This window comes from Passer domesticus, chromosome 3 (genome assembly GCF_036417665.1).
Source record: "Passer domesticus isolate bPasDom1 chromosome 3, bPasDom1.hap1, whole genome shotgun sequence".
In the NCBI taxonomy this organism is placed as follows: domain Eukaryota; kingdom Metazoa; phylum Chordata; class Aves; order Passeriformes; family Passeridae; genus Passer; species Passer domesticus.
In genome coordinates, this window is record NC_087476.1 from 88,314,288 (window position 1) to 88,338,998 (window position 24,711).

The 24,711-nt window shown below is 39.0% G+C and overlaps 1 protein-coding gene across 24 annotated transcripts in view; it reads left to right on the plus strand.

The window, feature by feature from the left end:
• The window catches only part of ESRRG (estrogen related receptor gamma), a 389,256-nt gene that overhangs the window by 150,396 nt on the left and 214,149 nt on the right, over positions 1-24,711 (plus strand). For 7 of the 24 annotated variants that reach the window (XM_064414211.1, XM_064414197.1, XM_064414201.1 and 4 more), the window contains one exon: positions 13,448-13,506. The exons of 11 other annotated variants lie outside the window; for them this stretch is intronic. Coding sequence is in view for 7 of the 13 variants with exons in the window: in XM_064414188.1 (XP_064270258.1) it covers positions 13,448-13,506 (59 nt within the window). In the remaining 6 variants the exon portion in view is untranslated. Of the gene's footprint in view, positions 1-13,446; positions 13,602-24,711 lie in introns of those variants that run through there. 6 more of the 24 variants (XM_064414191.1, XM_064414189.1, XM_064414190.1 and 3 more) reach the window with 2 other exon arrangements.

The window sequence follows — 24,711 nt, forward strand, 5'->3', positions numbered from 1 at the left end:
AACTTGTATTCATTTCGTATATTCCCACTTCATGTGCATGTTAATAATTCCAGTGGGTGAAGTACCCATCCTCTCTTACGCTTTTGCAGGCAGAGGGAGAGGGAATACTGAGAGGGTGTGTGCTTAAAACCATTGTCCTTTCCTCTCTTTCTGCTAGAGTGGGCTCCTAAGCATTATTCTCTGTGTGGCTCTGCTCCCCCCTCACCACCTTGTGCAGATTCTCACAGAGTTTTTACCATGGAGGTGCAGGGAGAAGCAGGAAAATCCCCTCAGGAGAGCAGCCTTGCAGCAGAGAGTACCCCCGGTGTTGTGGTTCACACGTGCCTCTGCCTCCTGGTGAAAAATACCCTTTTGTGTGAGACACCAGAACCAAAATTTATGTCTGTATGATAACTTTAAGAGCATGGTCCAAGTGCCTGGTGACTGTAGTTGGAGTGGTGTTCCTCTTGCTTGTATAAACTTGTTTCAAAGAAATCATGCTGTAGACACACAGTGAGGGCGCAATAGACTTTCTGTTTGTGCTCTGGGTATTTCTTGGGAGACCTGGGGAAAAAAAAATATATATATTTCCTATTAACCTGTTTTGAAAATAGTCTTCCCATATCAAAGTGTGTTTAAAAAGCAGATTGCATTTGATAGCAGTAGCTAAAATGCAGTAAGAAGCAGCCTTTTGATCTGTTGCAAATAAACTCTTCTGCAGATAAATACATTACAAGTGTATTTTTGTTCATTTGCTATCAAATTTAATAACAACCAGTGGAATTGAGTTCAACCAAAATGGGCTCATATCAGACTTTGAATACATACTTTTAAATATTAAAAGATAATGATTTGTATGGCATTGTTATATAATGCATTTCTTGTCTTCTCTTGTGTGCATGTGACAAATTCCAGTCGATAAGCCCAGGACTCTGGAGTCAGTTGTCTGGCTAGTTATTAAGATTAAGATAAGTGCTGAGAAGGGAAAGATACAGCACATTGTACTGCCCTGCTGGGACGGGGCCACCTCGGATTCCAAGTGTAAGCAATGCATTAATTCTCCCTGGCTTATTTCAAACCCGAGGTGTACACTGTAAATATTTGGGAAATATGATGGAAAGAGTGTGGAAAGACTTTTCTTTTTTTTATCCATTAAATGTTATTGCTAAAAAGTGAACCTAACCTCCCTCTTGGGTCCTAATCATTATGCATCTGTAAAAACCCAAGACTAATTTTTGTTAATTACTTATGAAAAATAACTTTTTTCTCCTTACCCAAGCCATAAAAAAGTAGACAGACATTTGGACGTTATCATGAGTCACTTCATGCTGGGTATGCCACAATAACAACATAATTAATGCTCACACAGCAGAGCTCACTTAGGGTTCGGGGAGAAGTGGGGGCAATAGGACTGGAAGTTCTGAACTGAAGAATGCTGAAGCTAATGCAAAGTTTCCTTATGGCTTCAGTAAACTTTGAATTGACTCCAGGATGAATGCTAGTGAGATCAGGGCTTTCTGAGTGTGTTGGAGCTGTTATTGCTGGTGTCTCTGCAGGGGAGCCCTCATGATATCACTGTGCCTCTGCGCGAGGGAGTAAAGGAGAAAGTTTTCTGTTATTCCAAAATATTAATAGGATATTAAAAACAAGACAAATTTCCTGAAGTTCAGTTGTTATTTCTCACTAACTTAACTGCAAGCTTTGCTACAAATTGGTCGTCAGTGCCTTCAAGGCAGTAAAGTTTAACTTGTCTGTAAGATTGCTGGGAGGAGTGACAGGAAGCAGTAATTTAGAAAGTGTATTGAAGCTGTGTGCAGTGTAATGTAGACCACTGGGTAGCAATTAATTTTTGTTAATGAATTTAAAACTAGATGTATGGAAGTGGTTATATGAAATGTATATGCTGCTAAACAGCTAACTAGTCCTTGGGGTCTGCATTGTCATTATCTGTATGTAAATCATTTCAGCCAGCACCATCTAATGAGTCAAAAACCACTCTGAAACTGTTGCTGAAATGTGCAAGGCACTTTTTGAAAAACCTTATGCCCTGCTTCAACGTTTGGCCCTTACAATGAAACCATTTTGTCCTCTGATTAATCCTGTCTTATGTGGAGACAGTTTATAGGTTTTCTTGTGTTTCAGAGTGGTTATTTCTAAACTCTAGGAATATCCCATATTAATGGAAATGGGAAATTAAGGAACATTCAAAACTATTTAAGAGAAAGAAGGAGCACAGCTGAAAGGTCCCCAGTGACCCCTCCTAAATCTTACAGTTCTTACGTGGTGGGAGATAGATTTAAAAATAAAATAAAGTGTTTAACTGTGGAAGACTATCTGACTAAACCATGCAAACTGCTTTTTCTTGAGCATCGGAAACTTCTGTTATTGAATTAGAAGCTGTCTCTTTCCTTCATATGCTTGTTAAATCATTGTGCTTCCTTAGCTCCCCTAAGGTATATACTACAATTTCCTCTTAACCAGCAGCGAAGATAAATAGCTCCTGTATCTTTGCTGTTTACAGTTATCTTAAGCAAAACCAAATTTAAAGCAGAATCACTGCATCATTATAGTTTCTTTACAGAATCTTGAGTATAAAACAAAAAGTTCACATACCTCAGAAAGGATATATAATACATGAGAATTAAAGTATTCATGTGTATATAGATTTGCAACTAATCACTAATAAGACCTCAAAAAAAAAGTAATTAAACCAATATCTGAGCCTTATGTACTGTAACCAGATAAATGAAATGTACAGAGCAGACTGGAATATTTGGAATACCATGCTCTGTTTCTCACCTCTTTTTTCACAGCGTGGGCATTATATCATCGTTGTGTACATTCCAGTTAGCTGCAAGTGAGAAATCACCGCCGAGGTCGCTGAAATGTCAGTGCCACAGCTGCTGAGGACAAAAATGGATGGAGTTCCCCGTTTAAATTCTAATTATCAAAACTCAGATGATCCAAGAGGAAAATGCGTGTGTCCTATATGCTCTGTACTGTGGTCTAACAGAGACACTGCCTGGCTGAAAAGCCATACAAACAAACCTGTGCCATAACCTATTTCAGATTTTAAAACACCGACTGAATTTTGTCTGTGGCACACAAATACAGCTTTATGCTGTATGTTCTCTGAATACTCTTGAAAGCAGCTATATGGTTTTTAAGCTCTTTAGCTGAACCCTCTATGGTCTGAAATACCCAGGTAGTTAGCATTCCTGCCAGTTTGATATGATGGAGACCTTTACTTGAACTGACCTCAGAAGGAATAGAAGACTAATTGAGGCAGCCCTAGTTCTAGCTCTCTAGAGGTGCAAAACTGCAAATGGTATCTGGTGCATGCATAAAAAGGTTTACATAGTGGAAGAGGGATATAGGAAGGAAAAGACAGACTTTTCTTTCTCTGTGTCTCAGCAGCCTATTTCCCCTTACCCCTGAAGCTTCAAAAAAAAAAAAAAATTCCCATCTTGATGTCATAGCATGGTAAAATAATAAGCAAAATAAAATATTTTTAAAAGTGCACCCAAACAATCCAGAAGGTGAAATTAGGACAGTATTTGGGTGCCTCGGGGCTGTAATTAAAACTATCTAGATTAAAAAAAAAAGGATATATTCTGCCTCAGATTTATGCTCTAAGAATAAGAAGAAAAAGGCTGAAAGTGAAACACAGCAAAAGAAGTCTGTAATTCCGATGTATTCAAGTCGCCCATCAGAAGAAATGGCATTAATTCAGGTACCCAATTACTGTAATGTGGTTCAGAGCACCTCAATAGGTGTTTCAATCTCAAGCCAGGACTAACATTTGTAATCCTTTAAATGCACTTAAGAAATTGATGTTACAGCCCCACAATCTGTTAGGGGCCTTGCTTCCTGGCTGATTGCAGAGTATCCCACCATTAATTGGATCATCAGAATGTGATCCGCGTTCTGGTCCCCGGATTATGTAAGACTGACTTTGCTCTGACGCGCTGAACCAGAGGCTTCTTTTGCTGGATATTTTGACCCTTAATGTAGATAAGTGGTATTTTTCATCAATCTTAGCTTGCATTAAAAAAGGGAAATGTCAGTTCAATGTGGGGCGTTTAACTTAATTCAACATCTTTTAATTTAATACCTTGGAAAAGTTAGTCCGTCTCCGACCTGCTGGAGACTTCTGCTGATGGAATGGTTTGTGGAGCAGGGCGGAAGGCACATCATTCCTGCTCCATAACACAGTCAGGTCCCAAAACTCTGTGTGTGCTTCATCCCTATATGAAAGGGAAAAGTAGAAAAAAACCCAAAACCCAAAAAACCCTAAACCAAAACAGCACCACCCTCCCTCAAAATGGTAACAAGGCCATGCTTTACTAATAATGTGTTTCCTCAGCTCCTTTGGACTGTTCCCTAATGACTGCTCTACATGCCTGAGGGAAAAGAGACAAAAAAAAATTAATTCAGTGTTTACTACCCTTTTTTTTTTCCTTGAGCTTCAGGTTTTCTTGATTTTTTTAAAACTTTTTTATTTTTTTAATCAGAGTGCTTTGATTAATTGCCTCAATATTCTTAATGTGCTTAACTGCTGCAATAAAGGCTGGTCGGAAAATCCTCTACATAGACTAAACCCAAAATCCTGTTGAAAATAATGGGACATTTTTTCTAACAAAAGGAGGCTTTATGTAAAAATAAAAATATTAGCTGAATAGGAACGGGACATTTCGTAACAATTTTTTCCCCTTTCTTTTTTTCGTGTAGTACATCATAAAAGCCCTCCTAGTGCTTCTTTTCCTGATATTGAGTGCGTGTATCCCAGTGGTACAGACAGAAGTTCAAAGGGGACTGCAAGGTTGCCTTTTTTTTTTTTCCCCAATGAAAATAGTAAGTTTTCCAGTTTTCTGAGCATTGCAACAGGTGTCAGATTGATTGGAGTCTTTTTAGGAAAACCATTATGGGTATGGTGTCTCTTGGGCTTGTGATTGTTAGAAGTGAAGATGTTGAGGTGAAGAGAATAATATCAGGTGTCTTGACCATGGCTTAATGTTAATAATCTTAATAATGCTTAATAATCTTGGGTATGGCAATGATTTAAGTAAAATTAGTATTCACTGCCTATGTGTGTGTTAAAAATAAGGCGTGGAATCTGACATTTTTGGTGTCTCAGAGAAAGAGCAACCTCTTTGTGTCACACAGAGGCAGAAGCTCATGGAGACCATTTGCAGCCAAAGCTGTCTGACTTAGGTCACCAATGGTGAGGAGGTGGTTTGACTTCATGTTTCATTGTCATCTTCTAGGCTGTGGAGACTTTTTATGAGATCTTTAGAACTTTACAGGTTGAGTCAAAAAAAAAGCTTTTGAGGAACATATTTGTTTTGTGAGAAATGTTTGATCACAAGGAGAAGCAGATGGAAGAGTGTGCCTCTTGAATTTCCTCCACTGTCCTGCTGGTCAGGACCAGTTCAAAGTCTGCCATATAGGGAACAAAAGGTAAAAATTTTGAGGCAGAGTTTAAATGTGAGGTTTGGGACAGTCTTGTTAGACATCTCATCCATAAGGATTTTGTAGTCACATAGGACGACACCCTGTGAGTTTCCTTAGCGTGGCAGAGGACACATCTCTCCATCCACACTACTTAGGTTTTGTAAATTGGCAGAATACCTAGACTAGCCTTCTTGCTGGCTTTGGAGACAGTAAATACAGATATGTGGAAAGCCTTTTGGTGGGAGATATTTTTGATTTTAAATACAGACAGGAAGAGAACTGTCATTTGGAATGAGATGAGTTGTTGATATTAATTGCGAATTGAACAGGAGGCAGTTTCTGGTGCTGCTTTGGGGATTTGGGTCCCTGTTGCTGTTACTCATACAAGATATGTGGCTCATACGTAAGTGCCTGACCTTGCTTGCTTTTTCCCCCTCTCTTTTTTTCTCTCTCCTTTTTTTCCTGATATGAACTGAATAGGTAGGCAGATAGATCCAGTTCTGGTCAGCCTAATTGGTGCTAGAGGTGATATGGTGCTACACCAGGACAGGGTCACCTTTAGGTTTAAGCTCCTGGCTGGAGCACAAGAAATACATGTGCTCCCAGCAGCTCTCTGGCTGGTCCCTTTGAACTGCAGTGTGTATTGGTTATGGTGGTCTTCTCTCATTGCACTTGGTGCATTGTTCCTGGTACAGAAGTATTTAACCTGGAAAAATAGATACCCCTGAACTGTAAATAAGAGCCCTGGATAGAGATTCCTATAAGCAGGTAACCAGCTTTCAAAAATATTATATTCTATCAAGCATATTTCATGTCACAGTGTTTGAATCTGTGTTCTCCTTTAGAACTGCCCCCATGGAAGAAGAATATGAGTTCCTCCTGCAATTTTATATCGTTGCTACACTAATGTGAAGAGAAGTCTAAAAATATATACTTTAATATATTATCCATGGGGGAATTACACTGTTTAAGCTTAAATATTTTAATGGGCAGTATTGACTATTTGGCCATGTTCAGTCTTGGCATACATAGAATCATCTTTCCTGAAGTGAGTGAAGCTCTTTCTACTTCTGCCAGACCTATGTTTAGGTTGGAGACTTCCAGTCTCATAACTCGGCTTGTTCAACACCAATACAAAGCTCTTTTATGAGAAGAGAAATATAAAGCAATATACACAAGCCTATAATTACTTTGGCCACAGAACAAACATATTGTTTCTTCCTGCTTGGAAGGGCCAAACCTTCTGCAGGGAGAGTAGGACCTGTGATACTTCTGGTATTGATAGCATTCCTACAGCAACTGCATTTTCCAGCAAGTTTATACTAGCATAAGATGCTTCTGGTTTATTCCATTGTGTGGAGGGGAAAGGAAACTGTTTGTAGCTCGTGGCAATGCCTTCCTGGGCAATGGATTTTAAACAGTGCATCTCAGGGTGTTTTGCTGCATGGAGTTGCACTGGAAGTGCATCACTTCCAATCTATTTAATTGGAGTCTTGAGTGACATTTCTTTGCTGCCTTATCCACAGATAGAAAGATCATATACATTTTGGCTTTAAGTACACTACAAGGTTGGGAAGTAAAGTTGAGTTTGCTCTGAAGCAGATATATTGGCTTCCCATGCTTTGAAGACAAATGGAGGCTCATCCATCGCTGCTACACAAGTATGCTGGTGCTGTTTCAGGCTGCTTTGGGTTAGGATTTCAGTTTGTCCTTCCTTCCTAATGGGGTCCCTTGGTGGAGAATGCCATCCAAGTGCAGGATGGATGAGGTGCCCTAAGGACCTGTATCATGCTTGCCTTTTAAGCAGTTCCTTGCTGAACTGTGAACCAGACTTGTCTTGGAGTGCTGTTTGAAGATATGAATTCGACTTTGAGATGAAAAAACTAAACAAACACCATATACACTAGCATATGTCAGCCTGAAAGCATACAGTGTTTGGTGGCACTATTCATATGCATCTAAAATTATTTTCTTGTAATGCCTTCAGTGTTTCCCCAGAGCTCCTTTCTTTGTTCCAACTCCCTGTGGAAGAGACTGAGAAAAATGGCTGGTGTGTTTGCTCTGGCCACTGTCAGCACCAGGCTCACAGCAGAATTAATTCTGTCCTCCCTAATGACCATCAGTTACCTCACTGCCAGGGAAGGGGCCCCTCTGTCTGCAGGTTCACAGTAATGAAGTAACACGCTGCAAAGGCTGGAGGGTTTCTGCGTGCCTGTGTAGCTGGGTGACACAGATTTCTCTGTTGGTTGACACTTACCTGTCCCCAGGGTGGGCTTTCCAGGAACAGCTGGCATGCCTGATGCTTGGAGTGTTACTGGTTTTGGTTTTGCTTTGAAAACTTAGCCCCATGTTTCCTTCATGTTATGGGGAAAAAGATTTAAAAGAAGGGGGCAGGATGAAACAAACCCATGTGCTGTACCCTTTGTTATTGTGTCCTCCCTTGGGGTTCTTGGTTCCCTGAGTATGTTTGCGAGACCAAGTGGGTTTCTATACATATGGAATGTTTCTTTGCGTAGGGATACATGCTTTTTTGAGGTTGGACTGGTCTTTAAATTCAGAGTCCACCTTTCACACAGGTCCACCTGCATGCAATGCAAGTGTTTTTCAAGGCAGTGTTGCTCAATTTCAGCAAATTCAGACCATCTTACACAGTGGTGCAGAATTCATTCCCTCTTTCTATTTCCCAGACTGGCACACACTAACCTGTGCAGTTAGTTGGATGCTGTTGGCAAAAATGTAGGACAAAAGTGTCCTAGAAGGGAGCAGTAATTGGCAGATTCTGTTGTGTTGAGAGCAGTAGCTCACATGTACTAGGGTGTGAAGCTGAGCACATCCCTTTTAAATGGTTGGTTTTGGTTTTAGTGTTGAGCCCAGCTGTTCCTTGAAACACTCTGTACAGTACAGTAATTTAGAGTGTAATGATCTCGTATAAGGAGGCAGATGTGAATCACAGGTGAACTATTTCTGAATGATGGCAAGGGTGTGAGCACTCCCCCTGTCCTTGTCTTTCCCCTCCCAGTCTCTGTCTCCTAGATTTATTTTTTCATCTCCCAAATTTAGTTTCTCATCTCCCACTGCTTTTTTTGCAACACAGGTGGGCATGTTCCAGTATGAGTCTGATGAGCCTGCTATGTGCTGGTTGATCTGGTTCTCATGGTTGATTTTGTCTTTTTTCACTTTGTGTACACTAAGAAGTGCATACTGCCTCAAGTAGCTTTGACTATACCAACAATTGTATGTCATAGTGAGAAGCAAAACAGAGAACATGTCTTCACCCAAGATTTGGAAGTGGTAGGAAATGACCTCTTACCCTTCTTTTGCTTTTTAGATTTTTAAGCCCTAAGCCACCCTAAATCTACTGTCCCTATAAAAAGCTGCATTTTAAAAGGCTTTAGGAGGCTTGCTGACCTTGCAACCTACTTTGTAAGGAGTCTGCACCCACAGCTATTAAACAAAATTAATTTCAGCACTTTTAAATTGTTAATCTTGCAAAAGACAACTTGCTTGCTCTCCAGTGATCCCACAGGTCATCATTCTGTGAGCTGCAAGCCATCACCAGGGTTCATGGCTCTCAACATCATGAGAATGCTTGTGGTCTCCCAATTGCCTTACAAAATTAATTCTTCTGCCCTCCACATTTCCTCCCCAGCAGTTCTTTGAGATCTGGGCTCTTTGTGAGCTGGTTGTGTGTAGCAGCTGTTCATGAGTAGCCACGCCACAGATTATTCCCATTTTGAAGTTATTCTGTCCTATCTCAGTTGCTTCTCAACTCATGGGAATGAACTTGGGGCAGCAGGACATGAATTCAGGTAGAAAATGACAGGTTTTGTCTTTGGGATGTTAGGGTTCCTATTGAAAGGGTGATATCTCTTAAGTTACATTTTCCCATATATATATGGGGCAGATGCTTTACCAGGTATTAATTTATTTTGAATCTTCTTAAGTTTATTTGTTCTTCCTGGCCATGAAACTTGGAAATATTGCCTTTTTTCCTCCAGGTGGGATATGTGTGAATGAACTGGGGGTGGGGGAGAAAGTGCATGCTGTATCCACTATTATCATGTCTGGTTGTCCCTGCTCCTTCCACCTCTTTTGTCTCTGCCACTCAAGCCAATTCCAGCCATCCGCCGACTCTCATTTGGGATAATAGCCTCTCTTTTTACTGTTGTCTTGTCATGTTTGATTCGGCAGCACAAGGGTTTTAAATTAGCCAAAACGTTTGCATGCTGGGCTTACTCCGCTGCCACTACCAGTTGTAGAGCCACTAAACCACTTGATGCTGAAATTGATGATTGCTCGGAAGGAATAAGAAATTGTTGGTGGCTACCGGGAAGATTCATTCACACCGAGCCCCTTTTAAGAAGCCTGGGGGGGAGGGAGAGAGAGATTTCCTTCAGTTTGCTGCTGCCTGGCTGGTGGTTGCATTGTGCTTGTGCCAGGTTCCTGCTGAGTGATTACAGCCTTGCTAGGCTGCGTAGTTCCTGTGATTTCAACATAAAAACAGAAGAGGAAAAATATAGAGGGAGGGGAAAGGGGGAGGGATGAAGCTCCAAAGACTTGTAGTTCAATTCAGTAACATAGAATTGTGGTGTTTTAACTCATGCCTGCCTTGTTGTTGTTGTTTTCTAATTTATTTCCCTTGGCTGAAAGTTTACTTGTTAGAAGTTTTACTCTGTAGAAAAATTACTGTATTGGCCTGCCTTTGTTGGTGATACTAAACCACAGCTGGGCTGTAAGCAGTTTTTAATACTCTCTGGATTAAAAATGATCCATCAACAATGGGATCAGGGATCACCAAGAAACTATACAAACTGCCTAATAATACCTCCACATGCCCCCCTAAATGCCTTTTACTTGTTTACATTCGTGTTATAAGACATGAGGGCACAGAAGTTAGAAGGGAAAAGAAGATGAGAGTGCTTGAGAAGCCATAAAAAGAGAAAAATAAATGTTGGATTAAATGTGAACTAGGGTTGTATGATGGATATTATTTTATTTCAGAACTACATACAATCACATTTGCAATATGAAAGAATCTTTTATTTCTATTGCGTGGATTTCTGTTTGAAGAGGGAGTATTTTGTTATTTGAGTTTATTTTTCATATCTCACCATTAACTCCTGGATTCCAGTGATGACAGATAGTTAAATGGTCAGAAAGGTCAGCAAGAGACTCCTGTATAATGGCTCAGGGTTTCCAAGTCCAAAGACAAACACTATCTGTCAGAAAATAGTAGCAATTGTTAGTTTAAAACAAAACAAGCATCCAGACCCTCTATTAGCCACATATGCAAGTTCCCAGACAGTTAGAAACATGGCTTCAGATATATAATTCATTCTACAGTGCCACAAGTAAGACCCTAAATAAACACGTGGGAATATGATTGCATAGCATCCAAGCCAAGAAAGATGTTCTCATTGTATTTAATGTTGCCAACATTATTGTTACTAATATTCTAGCACTTTTTTCCTGATTACTAATCCACATGTTCTCTTGCAAAATAAAACCTTTTTCTGCCAAAAGGAAAAAAAATCTTGTAAATTTGAAGGTGTTGGCATCCAACTTTATTTCTCCTGCATGTAATAAATTGTGAAGAAATCACATAAATGACTCAAGCTCTAAAAATACAAATCTAACTAAGAGGCCAAATCTCTGGGGCCCGGCAGTGGTGTGCTGTTGTGCAAGCCCAGCTCTAAGGACTTCTGTCCATGCCAATTAGCAGTAGATTGGAAAGCCAGGTGACCATGATGGGTTTAGTCCTGTTATCTAACTGCTGCACTGTTCAGAATTGCTGATTTCCCTGCAAAATCATGACAGATGTATTACAGGAAAATATATTGGCTGAGTAGCTAGTGAGAGAGTTAATGCAAGGGATAATAAGTAGCTAAGGCTACGTCCTCCAGAAGACTTTGATGTGGTTTGATAATATATGGGATGGGTCAATCTGCCCTATTAGCAGATGTAGCCAGTTTATGCTCTACATACAAACTAGAGATTTGATAAAGCACTAAATTAGTTTTCACAAGGTATTAGATGTTAGATACTTAATGGGATCATCATGCTTTTGCTACACTTGGTTAGGATGTGTTCTGTAACAGAAGCATGCAGCAGCATGACATTTCACCAGGAAAGGAAGCATGTCTTGTGACTGAATCACGAGTCTGGGAATTAGAACGTCCAGGCATTGCTTGGCTTCTGAATTACCGTCTCTCTGACTTGCAGAAAGGTTTCTCTTTTTGCATCTGCAGAATGCGATTGCGTTCTTCCCTTTCCTCTTTACAAAGCCGCCACTGCTTTTAAAATATTTTTTTTTCATCCTTGGAGCAAGTAATCGTAAATCTGTGATGCTTCAGTCATATGAGACTATCCTGTCCCACTCAGTAGGTGCTGGGAAAGTCCCTAGATTTGATATCAGAGAATGTACAAGTTCAAGCAAATCTGGATAAGAAACTTTAGTAGATTGTGAAAGGAGAAGCTGTGGGTTTAGATGTACTTCTGCAGTCTGCATTTCCTCCGTGCCACTGGTCAACTAGTAATTTAAAATGTAACTAAGACCAATAGTTTAGTGAAGCCAATAGCATTTTTATAGTCTAAAATCCATTGGCAAGATATGTCATGTGGGTACAAATCTGCATACTCGTACCCATTCTAGCAGTGGAAAATGTGAGTGAAGTCAGCCTTCCTGGGGCCACACAGGACCTTCAGAAAACTTTGCTTTAAAACCCATTAAGTACTTTGTGTTTCTCACATGGATCTAATTTTTTGCTAATGTTATTTTACCCTCTGTTTACAGACAATGTTCTTAAATATGTTTGGAATGCATCATTTTACTTTCTCTAGCATCTCACTGCATATACAAGTAACTGATCCTGAATGATCGCTGCCAGGCTTTGCACTTTGAGTGCTAGGGAGACGTTCTTGCCTTTTTGTGAAATGCATCAAGAGTGTCATATATAAAATGATCCTGTTTGAAAGGATAGAAGCTGTATCCCAATATAGATCGCAGTGGAAAATGACTCAAAATTACATGACAGCTTGTCCCCCATTTACCTTCCTCCCCTCCCTTTCCCTTTCTCAGCCTGTTTCCCAGTTGGGCTGTGTTAAGAAACACATTTGTGTATTGTGACATTTTAGTTTACTGTTACTAATAATGCCCTTGCATCTTTCATTAGTGTGTTATTTACAGGACTGCAAAAGGGCATTGGTACCACTTGGCATCTGAGGTGGTACTGCCACTGTCCCAAGAACTGAGATGATTTTAAAGGGGGCTGGGGTTGCATCCTGGCCTTGGCAGTGGGCTTACCTAGCTCCAGCAGAAGCCTTGGGTTAAAATCCTATGGTTTAAAACCTGCTGAGGCCAGTCTGGACTTTAGATGCTTTTATAAACAAGAAGACTTTGCCTTATAACTCCTGCTAAGCTGGCACCTGATGAGCTGCTCGGAGCTGGAGGGCTGTGTTTTCCCTAATAAATTCCTTTTTTTGAACCCACTTGTTAGTCAAGCATTGTGCACACTAACTACAGCGAGGGCCCTGGGCATAAATTACTGTCACGTGGCACTGTCTCCGAGCAGCCCCCCAGTTATGGATTACTTTGTTCTCGACTTGACAGGAACATAATTAGAACTGTTGATGAAATCTACCAAATTGTTCCTCCGTGGCCTCAATGGTCAGGAAATTTGGCTGAGTCGTATTTGTCACCGACGTAAAGGCTCTAAACACTTCATATTAACTATGTTATTAATGTGCCCTCTAATCTGTCCATGAATTGGTAACACTTGGAGGGAGCTTGTGCTCTAATAGCACCTTCTGATGAATTCATTGTAATGCTGTTCAAAAGTTTCTGGAAGGTGATGGGGGGTGGGAGGGGTGGGAAAGAAACCTTAATAAAAAGTGCATATTTCTAGGCTGTTTCTTTTTTTGTATGTGCATTTTTATGTTATACAGTTTTGTTTTGTTTTGTTTAACTGGAGATTCGTTTAGGCTTTACATTGACAGACCCTTTTCTGTTCTATAGGATTTGCTGACATTTGGGCTGTTTCATTGCCAGAGGAGGCTTTGTGTGTCCCAAAGGAAGTGAGTGATCTGGCCATAACAAATCCTGCCAAAATATTTTAACACCGTTACGATTTTCTAATGCAATGCGTAGTGAATGTGACTAGAAAAGGATGGTGAGTCCATGAAGGGGGTTTGCTCCCTCTCCTCTGTGATTTGTCTGGTGCAACAAGCACGCTGTAGCTGCCGGGGGGTGGGAGACTGCAGCCAGCAGCGGGGGGGGGTGTTTGCCTCCTGAAGAGTGTCCCTTCAGGTGCAGCAAGGGCTCAGGCTTAATCTTGAAACCAACCATTCAAATTTTGCTCCTGCTCTTGAACTTTGTAGAGTCCTAGGGTTGTCAGAGATAACGTTTTAGTGATGTTAAAAAATGTGTTTTGGCTGCTGTAGGTGTTCAGTGAGTTTAAAAGGGGAACGTATTAGACACTTATGGATGAGAGAAGGGTTAGTGGCTGAAGGTCCTAGAAGTTGACAGATTCTTACCTTCAAAACAAAGGGTTGTCTTGTATTTCAGAATAGTTTTGAGGAACATTAAGGTGGCTCTTAACTGTATAAGCAACTCTAAAGTGCTAGAACACAAAATTAAGTTCTCACATGTAGTGTTCAGGGGATGAAGACAATTCAGAAAACCTAATGTTTAGCTGAGAGCTGTAGGTATGGGAAAGCTAAAATTTATATTCCTGAATTATTCTCTAGAGCAGCAGGTAAATTAACTGCTCTTTTTATAATACCTTGGTGATTTGTTTCTATTAAATTTAATACCATCCACTCCCCTCTCTCAACCCCATCCCCCCAAAAAACCTAACCCAAATATAACTGCAGTTAGTCTTTGGTGAGCAATTTAAAACCCAAAACCAGTAAGCAATTTGAAATGTGCTGACTGCAGAATATCAGCCATCATCATGTGTCCAGCATGCACCATGTTGGATTACTCTGGCAATTGGCTTCTGCAGCAGGGTAAACTCATGTGTCTTTAGCCAATTTTACATTTATATACTTAAAAATAAAGTAACCGTGTGCACCAGAAAGTTTTACTGAAGGTAGAAAAGCTACAGAGAAATAGAAAAGTTGAGCACGTCCACAGCTTTTGCTCGGGTGGGCATAAGTAAAGTCTGGCCTTTTGCTGTTGATGGTGTTTACCTCTTGGATTTCTCTGTGTTTGTTTGTCTTTGAATATCAGATAGAATTGCAAGTTCTCACACTCATCTCCTGAGTCCTTGTTCGGGTTTTCAGGGCTCACACAAACATTCTGTTCCCTGTGGCCACCATATATGGCATTTCCCAGGTCCCAGGGGCAATGATGCTGTCACCAACAGGAGGGAAGTGTTAGCCTGGGAGTTAGAACTTACTTTCAGACTTTATTTTAGGATTGTAATATTCGTAAATGAAATGGGAATCTTAACTCTGTATTTTTCTCATGCAAATCAATCTATTTCTAGTAATGAGCAATTTAAGTTTTTTTTTGTTTTTTTTTTTAATATTGTACTTGCCATCTCAGGATCAGGATTCAGGATGCGCAATTTAGGTGTTAGTGCATACAGATATTCTGTTGATGAATCTGTTATTAGAGTGAAATAGTGCTTTTCCTGGGTCTGTTTCTTTTCACTGCTTTTGTCTCTTTTTCTGTCGCAGGTCATCTTGTCAAAGTTTATTTTTCTATTCTTTAATTTCATCTCACCATTTGATTCATTTCTACGAAAGCCATGGGCTCTTTAAGGACTTTCTAAATTATTAGGTCTGTTAGGAATGAGTATTGTATTATCCTTGAATGTCATTAATTTTCTGAGTTTAGGGTTATTTTTTGATTTTTTTTTTGTTAGTTTCTAGTGGAAATGTCATGATATGCATCCTGTACATACAAATCTGATTTGTCACTCAGTAGAACAAAATGCATGAGAAGCAGAGCTTAATCTTGATTTCACTTGTTTAAGAATAGGAAGTAAAACTACTTCTATAGAAACCAAGGCATTTACTCAAGGCAGGGAGGTGAGGAATGGGATTCTAATATCAGAATTGAATATTAATTTGGTAAAACTGTATGCTCTCATGGTGTCAGCTGTGGAAAGCATATGCTAGGAGATGCTAGTGTTCAAAATCAGGTTGCATAGTTAATCATTCTAAGAAATAGACTTACCACTTCATAAACTCTAGCAAAGACTGTTTTCTTTTCCAAACATTTAAATTACTGAGCCGTTTTATGCATTAAAACCCAATTATGGCTTGCATGGTATTTCAAAGAGTTTTCAAAGCTGTTTCTTTTAGGAACTCTGCATAGTCTGAGGCTTTAGCACTGAGTTGTTCATATTTTCAGCTGTATCAATTGTGCGGTTTTTTTCCTACCGAAATACTGTTTTGAGAATGTTCATAACCAGACTAAACAGTACAAATCCCAAGTAGCCAGTTCCAGAACATGCTGCATGTCCTCTAAAACTAGCAAACTAAAATCCCAATGTGGCCATTGAGCTCCAGAATATAGCTTAAAAATACTTTATTTCCTTTTTCTAAGATGGTGAAGACCAGGTTAAAGTAAAGGTTTTTTCTGCCACCTCTTTTCTGCCACATTATGCAAACTGTGGGCAAAGCACATTCAGAGAGGAATAAAAATCAAGATATGTTGCAGGATTTTAGGGAATGATATTTACCTGTTACGGATCAGAAATGCTTGTTTTAAACACCACCTTCTTTTTTATAGGGGCCAGCTTAGTACTTGAGCTAGATATCAGTTTAAAAAAACCCCCAAACCATCCAAACTCCAGAAAAATCTTTTGTCTTACTCATTTGGGTGCTGGTTTGTCAGCAGAGAAGTATATGTGAATCAGATCACACTGATTTGGTCAGGAAATGACTACTGTGGTTGTGTGTAATGCAGTAGCTAGGAAGAGCTGTGTTATAAATATGAAGATATAAAAAATGCACATGACACTGGCACGATGATGAGACTACTTACCAGAGGCACCCTAGTCCTGAGCATAGAAAGTTATTCCCAGACCTTTTGGGAATTAGTAGGATGGTGTTTGGTAAATGTTATATTCCCAAATCAAGGCTTAGCTACCATGGATATCAGGGAACTGAAGTTTATAAGATGAAGTAATCCTACTTTAAGGGCCAAGTAAGAGAGATAATAAGTTTTCAAAATCAGGAAGCTGTTTTATGAAGACTATTATGGACCCACGATCCCTGTATAGGAAGGAGCAAAGCTGTTGGCTTTAACAAAAAGCACTAAAAGGGAACTAGGCAGTTCCTCACCCCACTCATTCTGCATCTTAGAGCAGAGCTGGAGTTGAGATGGGAGCCTGGTGCTTGTCTTCATGAAGAGATTGTATGAATGGAAGGTTGCAAAGATATTACAATTTACTAAGTCAAGTCATACTTGTCAATGACTTCTCTTGCTAGATATTTAAAGTTCAAGTGCTTGTTTGCTTTAGTTAAGTGCTCTGAAGTGCTTTTAAAAGTGTTGGCCCATTTATATAAACAAATTGAGAAACTCTATTGATAGTCTTCCCAGTCAGAGTGTGTTACCCAATATTTGAATATCCTTCCTTGAGTCCCAAAAAGATTTGCACTAGCAACTTCTAAAACACGTGAGGCTTTGTTAATGGAGCTTTGTGTTATTTTATCATGGGCATTGCCAGAAATGCAGCTTCTTGGTTGCACACAACTGCGAGGAGGAAATAGAGGGCAGTCAGTAGCTCAGAAACTTATTTGTCCAGAACTTAAGTGTGACTTGAGAGGAAGAATGAGCTGGCGGCCTGATTTCCTCTTGGAACATTTGCAGTAGGGAATTAATACTTACATCTCTGCCACAGTTCTTCCCCATTCCTGCTTAGCTGTGCTAACCCAGGAATCTCTTTTAGTGCTCTGAGTCAGGCAGACAAATTTAAACACATTCTCAAACCATGGGAAAATCCTGTTTGCACGCCTGTGACCACTCACAGAAAGAAAGGAAACTACCAGCACTCTTGGTGAAGGTGAATGCTGGGATGGTGTTTATGTGCTTCCCCACAGTGATCCCTACCTGGCAGTGCTGTAGTGCTTCCTTACTAGTTGTTCTCCTCAAAACATTGCTTTTCCGGAGTGATGTCCTTTAAGCTAATGACGCTGTTTGATACTGAAAGCCAAAGCATGTCATAAGATTGTATATTAAAATTTAGCCTCTTTCCGTGGATAAAGAAATGAGCATTATTTGGAGGGATCACTGGGGAGACCTTATGAAGTAAGATCAGGGCACTTTTCTCTAGAAAAAGTAAACTGAATGCCATCAGCAACTATCCCCCAAAATGCAGTGTAGTATGAGCAATAGAGAATGCCATCTTAAACTAAAACTGCATCCTTAAAAAAAAAAAAGCAACAACCAGCTTGTCCTAATCATTTTAATCTTCATGTGCAGTCTTTTTGCCTACATTACATACTGTTGGCAAGATTGAGGTGGTGTCATAAGCAGGTGAATTTAGAGATGTTACTAATTTAAACTGCATTTAATAAAACACAAGTTTGAGATATCTTACAAATCAGTGAATGTAGCATAGTTTGAAGATTGCTTTTGTCAAGTTTCATTAGCTCAAAGAGAAACCTTTTCTAAATATTGGTTGAGAGATTAATCAGACAATGTAAGACCTTGAATTATTCCTCATCACAGGAAAACAACATAATGTATTATCTCATTTGAAGACTGGAAAAATGCGACTTTTGAGGATTTAAAATTTGTGTTTTAAAGGTTCTTAAGGCATCTCAAGATTTACTAAAGGTAAAACTCTCAGGCTGTTCTTTTTTTAAACTGACTTGTAATTTTTCCATATTATACTTCACTTTCTACAGCATATTCCCATATTAGAAGCTGATAGTACCGGCATCATTACATTGAAGGATGTTCTCATTATTGACTCCATTCTCAATTAATTATAAGTTTGTCATGTTTTAATGAATAGGATTAAACTTTCATATTCCAAATATATGTCTTGCATTGCTTACTTAGAGGCTTTCTAAAGAATGTGGCTGATCGAGTTCTCTGAATCTGTACAAGGAAACAAAATATTCTTTGTGCACATTAAAAAGTGTTTACTGTATTTACAAACACTTGCAGAAAATGTTTAATAGCTCTCTGCTTTGGAGCAAAGTATAGAATTTGGGCAAAAGCTGTGCTGCTCTTTTCTAGCCTTCCTTGTCACACAAACTGTTGTCTTCTCTAGAATAGAAACTCAGGTAGAGCTCTGTTTTGTCCTGTGAAATAAAGGATGGCAAATGGGAGAGTAGCACTGATGTATTTCAGGCATACCCTAATTTTCACTGGGTGAACTGTATTCCTCTTCAATAAATCCCAGCTTCCTTCTGTGGCCTTTTTCACTCTCCCCCCAAAATGAGAAGGTACTTTGTACTTAATTGCCCTGTCTTACGAAAATGTGGCACATTTGCATCGAAGCTGCTGCCACCTGTGCTTTTCAGATTCGGTCCAGTGCAGCTCTGCAGGATATCTATCAGGCTTTCTCTCCTAACTTCACTGTGCACTATTAGATCCTGTTTGCTAACATAGATCTTGGTCATATTTTCTAGCAGAAGTTTTATATTCATTTGTCTTTTATTTCAGTGTACAGATTCACACTTTTCTCATTAGTACAGCTCAAATAATTTCTAAGAGCAGTTCTTCTTTTGCTTACTTGTCTGCAAAACATACACACAGGATGGGTGTATTCTAGACCTGTTGTGGGTTCACTTCTGCTGATTTCAGTATGCTTAGGGGTTTTTTCCTCCCCCCAGTATATCAGTAATAATTAAATACCTGTAAACAATAAGCACCAGTAAGTTTGGTGTCTGTGTCAACGTAGATAGGTGTCATAGTAAGGACAGGTAAGCAGATTCCTCAGCAAAAAGAAAATCTTTCATTAAATATGTTTTTACATTGCTTGTTTAGCCTATGTTGAATTAAAAGTAACCTTGCAATGTGAATAGCAATGTCAACTGATATCACAGTCTGGCTAATAGCACAAGAGCAAGATTTCAAGAGGGCTGGACCAGCATGGCCCACCCCAGGTAGGAACCCAGAGTCCTGGAAAATGCTTGGCGGCAATCGACACCCCAGGGCATTTCTCATGAGACCTGTTACTACAAATAGCCAGTGGCTACATTTGGGTATTCAGGTTTCGACAGGATGTGGCTGCTCTTTCTCACTTACCAGATGGCTTTTCATGTACCATCACCTGTCCTCCTTCGCCTCACTAACAGAGTTGTGACAAGAGCTGTCCTGGTGGTTGCGAAAGCTGCTTTCTGCATGTGGCCATCATAATTATCACATGTGAGCGCCGTTATTTAGCAAGTCCACACATACATTACTGGTGCAAATGTCTTATGTTTGGGTACATTCATTTTATATCTTCATTTTATATCACTTATACAATGAGTGTGGGATGGTGATATTTCGCAGCCTAATCAGGGAGTTAAACCTGTGCAAAACCTGCTTGGTCTAAGAATCAGACTCTGCATTTCTGTATGACAGGGGATTAATTTCTTCATACTCTCCTGTTTGGAGGAACATCTATGGCTCAGTTGTGTCTTTGCACTGGTTGAAAGTAATTTGGTAATCCCAAGCATGGCAATGGAAGTTTTATACTCCACTTCCACCTCTCCTGTCCTCAAGCACGTTTTGTGCGTGGACCACCCTTATCATCAGCATCTGTCTTTTGAGTGATGATTTACTTGTCTCTAAGTCTCTTTATATAATACCAGATCTGAAATTACATCTGTCTGGAGGGATAGGCATGATCTCAAAGAAGTAATACTGATTTCAACATTTTACTGCCAGGACCTACATGTAATATTGCTTTAAATTAACCAGTAATTTTTCAGAGTCATGTAGGAAAGAGTTAAAAATACTAAACAAAAAAAATCCCTTTTCCAGGCAACTGGACTTCTTCCTTTCAACACAGCTGTTGCAGGAGGTTTCAATGGTATGAATAAATGTATTTCTTTTAACACTTTTTTTGTTTAAAATGCTATTGTTTCATCTGAGGTGTGAGGAGATGTGCTAACCTTGTCAATGTGGGTGCAGTAGAGCAGAAATGATAACTGTATATACTTTTTTTTAATAAATATACAGAGTGTGTGTGTCTGAGACAGAGAGAGAGACAACTTATTTAAATCCTGAATACAGTCAGACCTCATATGCATTGTTAAAAAAAAGCCCTAAAGAATTGCATATGGATTAGGGGGATGAATATTCTATTATTTCAGTCTGTTCTGCTGATCTTCTTATTGTGACTTTGTGCTTCAGAAATCTGCCAGGAATTTGGCTTTGCTGTACTAGACAGTAATTTTAAATGTGTATCAAGCACTTGATAGTGTATGATTTGCGTGCTGTTGCATTCCCATTCCCTAAATTTTCCACCAATTTATTACTTTTTTCATACTGTTTTAATATTTCAGGATGATGAATATATACAGCATCATTAAAAGTAAATAAAAAATGCATGAAATTAAAAAATGGAATATTAGATGTTTCTTTGCTGTAATCCCTAGGTCCAATAGGAATGAAATGTCTCTGTTCTGTCAAGTAATCCCTAAACATGATTAGGGACCTTGTAGTTTCCACATAGCCCACATAATATTTGTATCATATAAGCCTATTTATGTAAGGTTTGAATAAAAGTTGTTATTAGAAGACCTATAAACCTATTCTACAATTCAAAAATATATGCTTGCCTCTTAATCTCTGTACTTTTATTATTTTGCTGGAGATGGCAATACGTCCTTAATTCATATTTCAGAATTTTGTTGCATCTTTTGGGTACTTATATCATGCATTAGCAATCCCAGTGAAATGTATTTTTAAGACAGAGGACTGAGTTCAACAGTTCATCTACTCATGCAGCTTCTCCTTAAATCCTCATTGGAAGGGATGTGCACCTCTTTCTAGGTCCCTCCTTTGACATCTGGGTTTAATCTGACCTGGGAGTCTGGAGATGGAGAGATGGTTTTTCTCATTTTGGGGAAAGAAAAGTGGAAAGAGGGAGAGGATTAATTTTCTCTGTTTAAATCCTGTGATAATATATTTTCAATGATGGAGGTGCTTCTGGCAGCTCCACAGAAAGTTTTAAATCAGCTTTTGATTTGATGAGCCTATAGCAGAATTTTCAGGAGAAGTAGCTAGGAAGAAGGAAAATGGGGAAAAGCTTTGAATGACAAAACATAAGACAGGTGAGACAATGGGCATTCCCAGATGTTTCTGGTAACACAGTTGTGTTGCAGGTACAACAACCCAACACTTCCTATTCCCTGGCTCAGCTTCTTGCCTGGGCAGCAGAAATGCTCACAGTCCCATCTTACATGTTGTTAGGCTGAGTTCATTAATGTGCAGAGGTATTCCAGTTCCATGGTAGCACAAGGAAGATATATATAATAAATAAATAAGAATAGTAACTTATATACTTCTATGGTTTGAGTAGGCTTTCACAAAGAAAATACTTTTAAATGATACCGGGGTCAGCTGTGGCAATTCCGCATTTCCCGTAAGAAAATTTGAGATTATATTAACCTTGGGCTATCTACTCAGAAAAACCCTGTGGAAATACACCTGTGGAAATACACTGTGCTTTCCACACTGCACTGAAATTTACTTTTATTTCATTTTTGGCAGTTAAGGTGGCATTTGAGCAATAGCCCTATTCTTGTATTTATGAACTAAGAGAAGCAAAACTGCTCACTGCTGAGCCCAGGGATCTTCTTCCAGGAAAACTGAGATCAATAATGGTTATCAAGTCTTCATTTATAGGGAGTGTTAAATGACCACAAAGTCCTGATGTTCTTCAGTTCATAGGTTATGCTTAAAACCAGGCTATCTACCCTCTGCCCCCCGCCCCAAGCTACCACAGTCAGAAATGTTGATCTTTGATATAATTTTAAACAGTCACTTTCAGTTGTTACAATTCCTTTTAGCTGGAGAGACTGTATTACAGCAGTACCAATAAGTTGGAGGTGAATGATGGCTTCCCTCACCAGCCTTCTCCTTCCTGCAAGTCGTAGAAGGTGGGAATGAGATTATGATATTTGAGGCTCATTTTATCATCCGAAGCAGGGATTTACAATTGTTATTGCAGTTACTTCTGGGTTTTGGTAATCAGCAAAAAGGGACGTGCACACCCCAACCAGAGCAGTAACAACCCCTGAAAGCTGAAAAGCCTTGCACAGATGTGTTTTTAGTTGCCTTTATTCCCTCAGTTTAAGTGGAAAAGAGGGATTTGGAAAGCAAGAGCTTAATTTAACAAAATAATATTATGCTTTTGATCCTTAAAATGAATGAATTATTTGGATACTTAGCAGCATAATGTCTTTGAATAATGCTGGTACTTAAGTTGGAAAAAATTATATTGTCAGTGTTCTGTGTTTTCCTCTTATGATGTTTTTACCAATTTGGCATTTATGGGAAGCAATATCATTGTTGAGAAGTTTCCAAATTGCTTTTTATAGAAATCTGCAGAAATTAAATCTCCTCCTTGTTATGAAAATGAAGTGATGTCTTGAGACACTGGTATATTGGCACAAATCTGTGGAGACAATAAGCCAAATTCTGCTTACAGTTATTGTGTGTCCACTTTTAATAGCTTCAGGAAGCTGTGTTAGGTATAGGCTGTTGCATTGTAAATATGCATCTGCTTAACTTCAGCATTTGAGCAGCACTGAGAGGCAGTGTAACATCCCTGCCCTTTTCCCTGTCCCCTCAGACTGTGTGGCTCAGGACATATTGGAAAGAAACACAAAAAATGGGTTGGAAGTAAGACCATTTCATGGGCAGTCCAAGCAAGACACTCTTTAGAGGGGTGCAATGCAGAATTATTTTAACTCAGAACCGTAATGGGTCTTCATAGCTGAATTTAAACCACATAAAAGTGCTATATGTGATGTGTTTAAATTCATTGTCAGAATTAAGGCAAGACTAAGTAAAGGGCATGATTGATTTTCACAAATACAATCAAGTCTAAGAGATGGAGATGCAAGATGGATCAAATTTTAAGACCTGATTTACCTACATCAGATATTTAATGGGATGCTTAATTTGATTGCTTCACCAAAAACTACTCACAGTAGTAAAGCCACTGACTGAATGTCTCTGTAATCAAGGGATCTGCGTGCATCTAGATCTTGATTTCCATGTACAAATAACCAGCAATTAATGGTTCAGAATGCAGGGAAAGGTTTAAGGTTCAAAATAGCAATTCTAGGGTTTTGGGGGGTCCTTTAGCATTATTTCACAATGTTTTTTAGGAGTATATACAGGCTTGTGCAAGTCAATGTAAACAGAAGAATTTTAACTTGCATTACAGAAGGCTCTTCGTGGCTACAGCTAGAAGCCATCTCTCTTCAACAAGGTTGGATGCTTTTAATAATGAGATTTAGGCTCTTAATATTAAACCAAACATATTAACCTACTTCTGTATAGCCTAAGTGTCTCATTACATAGGTTTGTTAATAAAAAAAATCAGGAAAGATCTTTGAACAGAGGGATGATGGCTGTTACACGTATTTTAGCAATCATAAGACAGTGTATATTTTCTTCTTGGGATTTAACACATTTCTGAGTGAAAAGTTAGCAGTCACTATTGGCACCCTTTTTATTTTTTCTTTTTTAATTTTTCTCATTGTAATGTGTTTGAAATACATTAGGCTCTCGGACCAAGAGTCTTGAAAATACTGATACATCCTCATTAGTTTTACTGTAGTATTTCTATAATAGTGAGTCATCAATTACATTTAGTCTTTTTATTTCCCATGGCACAGCTACAACAATTGAAATTAAGGGTGTTATGCTCTCAGTCCTTTTCAGCACTCATTTGAGTTCAGGCAAACTTTGGCTGTTTTCTCACAGTAACCTTTACAATGCAACCGATAAACATTATTTTTGTTTTAATGACTCCCAAATAATGTCATATTTAAATGAAATGCAGTTTGCCTCAGCAGGGTTCTTTGAATTTATGAGCATTTTTGTCCCATATCCTACAATAATGTGACAAATATTTGCATTTTTACTGTTTTCTTGAACACTTTTAAACACCCATGTTTAGGAGACTTCAGATTGCTTTTGAACATATTTGAATGCATTTTTAGCTATCACCAAGCTTAAAATAGGAACCCCTTTTTCAGCTTATCTTTATTCAACACCTGTAAAAATCAGTGGTATTTCTTTCTTCTTATAAAGCTTTCTTCCTTTAACAAATGCCAGAAATGCTGCACTGTTTGTTCCAGTAT